Source organism: Gavialis gangeticus, unplaced genomic scaffold (genome assembly GCF_001723915.1).
Source record: "Gavialis gangeticus isolate Ggan-Ray unplaced genomic scaffold, GavGan_comp1, whole genome shotgun sequence".
Classification (NCBI taxonomy): domain Eukaryota; kingdom Metazoa; phylum Chordata; order Crocodylia; family Gavialidae; genus Gavialis; species Gavialis gangeticus.
Window position 1 is genome coordinate 46,766,201 of NW_017728992.1, and position 2,913 is coordinate 46,769,113.

General features: G+C 41.5%; 1 protein-coding gene across 3 annotated transcripts in view; it reads left to right on the forward strand.

The window, feature by feature from the left end:
* Positions 1-2,913, forward strand: part of EXOC2 (exocyst complex component 2) — a 277,754-nt gene that overhangs the window by 194,394 nt on the left and 80,447 nt on the right. For all 3 annotated transcript variants that reach the window (XM_019521894.1, XM_019521902.1, XM_019521912.1), the window contains exon 23: positions 1,246-1,387. In XM_019521894.1, the coding sequence (XP_019377439.1) occupies positions 1,246-1,387 (142 nt within the window). The remainder of the gene's footprint in view (positions 1-1,245; positions 1,388-2,913) is intronic.

A 2,913-nucleotide genomic window follows, 5' to 3' on the forward strand; every position in this document is an offset into this window, starting at 1 on the left:
TGAAACGAGTCAGAGGACCCTTTAATCTCTCCAAAACAATTTGGACAGATTTAGTGATTCGGATGTAGGTACAGCTTTAAATATTTTATCTACATAACTCTAGGTAGCAGGGGCTCTGAATGCTCTGGGGCTGGGACAGATGCAGTGTCCCACAGAAGTACGGGCAGCTCCCAGTACGCTTGGCAGCAGACCTGGAAGTGGACCAGAAGCACTTCCGGGTCCACTGGACAGCATGCAGGGTGCCCCCTCCGGTGTCTCCCCGGCTCAGCAACTGGTGCCTTCTAGGTCTGGGGGGAGGGGGGGCACCCAGGGTCCCTCTGTGGCCAATTGCTGAGCCAAGGAAGGCCCCCAGCGCATTCCCTGGCAGACCCAGAAGTGGACTGGAAATACTTCTGGTCCACTTCCGGGTTCACTGCCAAGCACGCTGGAGAGCCGCCCATGCTCCTGTGTGTGATGCTTCATCTGCCCCAGCGCTGCAGTGATCACAAGTCGCACCTGCTACCTCAAGTTATGTAGAAAAAAACTTTTAAGCTGTGCCTGTGTCCAAATCGCTGATTCACCGAATCAGCATTGAATCATCAGATCTGGATTCGGCCGAATCAAATCGGGGACAGCGATCCGAATCTACGGATCGAATCACTGTCCCCAATTCAAGCCAAATCCGAATCAAATGGGGCCCGTTTCGCACAGCCCTACTCACAACCCTTTGAGTTACGTGTTCAGGACCCTGCTAAGATCAGAGAGCATGCTATTCCTTTCTACATGGAGCTGTTGGCAGCTGAGCCTGCCTGCCCAGAAACCATTCAACACCTGTACACAGGCCTTCCCATACGCCATTTCAGAAGAGAAAGCAGTATGGAAGCATCATGAATGAGCATTTAGTGGCCTGCAGAGTTGGGGCTCCTTTCTCATGATCCTCTGTAAGGAGAAGTTAGGAAAGTGGTCATGTTTTGCTTCTGAGCTCTGTTGTGGCCTTGATTTCTGCCTTTTCCCTTTGTATGAACCATTCTGATTCTGGAAGCCCTTGAACCTGTGACCTCATGAGTGAAGAAGAAGTGATGTAAAAAGTTTTGCCTTTGAGTCTGGTAAGCTATTACTTTCTAACATGAATGCCTTTAACAAAATGTACCCATCACTTTCAGTAGGATTTTTTAAATTGTCAATAATATTAAGGTGATGGTGGTTTAATGTTTTGTTTTATATAATTAATTGATGTGTGTCCTTTTGTTTTTGTTTCGCTTTTAGATAAGTATGGAGTCCTTAAAGGAGCTGGATCAAAGACTTTTTGAAATTTACATTGAAGCAAAGGCAGATCCTATCGTAGGTTCATTAGAACCTGGTATCTATGCTGGATACTTTGATTGGAAAGATTGTCTTGTTCCCACAGGTAAACATATGTAATAACCCTGGAATAATGGTCTCTGAGGCATATGAGTTAAGATTTTAAAAAGTAGCATACAAACATTTTTTTTCTTTGCTTTTGCTTAGTTTTTGACAAGATTTCATTTAAAGTTGTTTCTTTCTCCCCTCCCCCACAGTGGTTTTTACTTTGATCTTACTCCCCCAAATGATTATAGCATTTTTATCAGTGATAATATCTTTAATGCATGTTTTTCATGATTATTTTGCTTCGTTGCTCATCTACAATAGAATGATTATGAAAGACATCTTTTTTCATTTTCTCATGAAATTCATTGGGATTTTGGGGGGGAATCTTTTGTGAAGAACCTAGTCACTTTTGTAATAGATTTAATCACAATTCTGAAGAGGTGAAAATTAGTTTGTTTTTTTTTTAAAAAGAGTAGGAAAGAAAGACAGGAGAAAAGTGTGGGTGTAGCATTGTAACAGTAGTTCAGCAAGGTACATCAAGACTCAGAAGAATCACTATCATAAATACATGACACTCATTAACCTCTTCACTTCACAGGTGATAACAGCCTTCCTGAATAGTCTTTTATACGTGTTTTTGTTCCGTCTGCTGTGTCTGCTTCTATCCTGAGAAGCCTGAGGAAGGTTACTGTGATACCCAGGCACTTTCCTATGACCACCCAGCCATGCAGTTGGTCCAATAAAAGATAACGCCCATAAAAGTTCTTGCCTCTCGCATATTTCCTGGACCATCGTGGCAGCCACATCACCTCAACATTGTTATTGCATACATACAGTTATTTATAATGGTCAAGTTTTTCATAAGTTACTAGTTGTTTGAGGTGGTTCGGTTTTAGGGTTGTTTCACTTTGAGAATACCTAACGGAGCCTGATTTTCAGAATGTAGGTGTTAAGCACTACAGGTGTTAACCAGGTTCTTTCAGAGTTCACCTGGACTGCTCCCAAAATTGAGGCACACCTAAACTTAGTAGTCTTTTTAATCTTGACCAATATATAATAGAAACTAGGAGTAAAGGTGTACTCTGATCCAGCTTAAATAATGACCGTTTAGGGCTTTTTCAGTAAATAAGCAATTGAGAGCAGCACAATTTGGACTCTTTGACTAGTTGAGTAGTTTAGATAGTATTTTATATAGTTTTGCATTTAAAACGTATTTCTGACATGAAATCTTCTTTGCCCTTTTTGGTACTTTTGTACTCTAGTATAGCTTATGGCAGAAATAACTCGGATAGGGTGCTTACAAGTTCAGATTTACTTTAAAAACGTGTGATTCTGGCTGATCAGTCTTGGAATATGTTTTTCCTTGTGTTACTCCAACCTGGAGATGAGGACAAATAAGTGGTACCATACCCCAATAATGGGACGGATTGTGATTATGTACTTCATGCTTATTCTGACTAATACCTGGTGACCTTCTAGCTGACTGAGCTCATGTTGCAGTCAACAATATATATTTTTTTCTTTTAGCAGGATCACTGACTTATCAATTAACTGGTTTAATGGATACTCAGTCAGTTGGCCCTC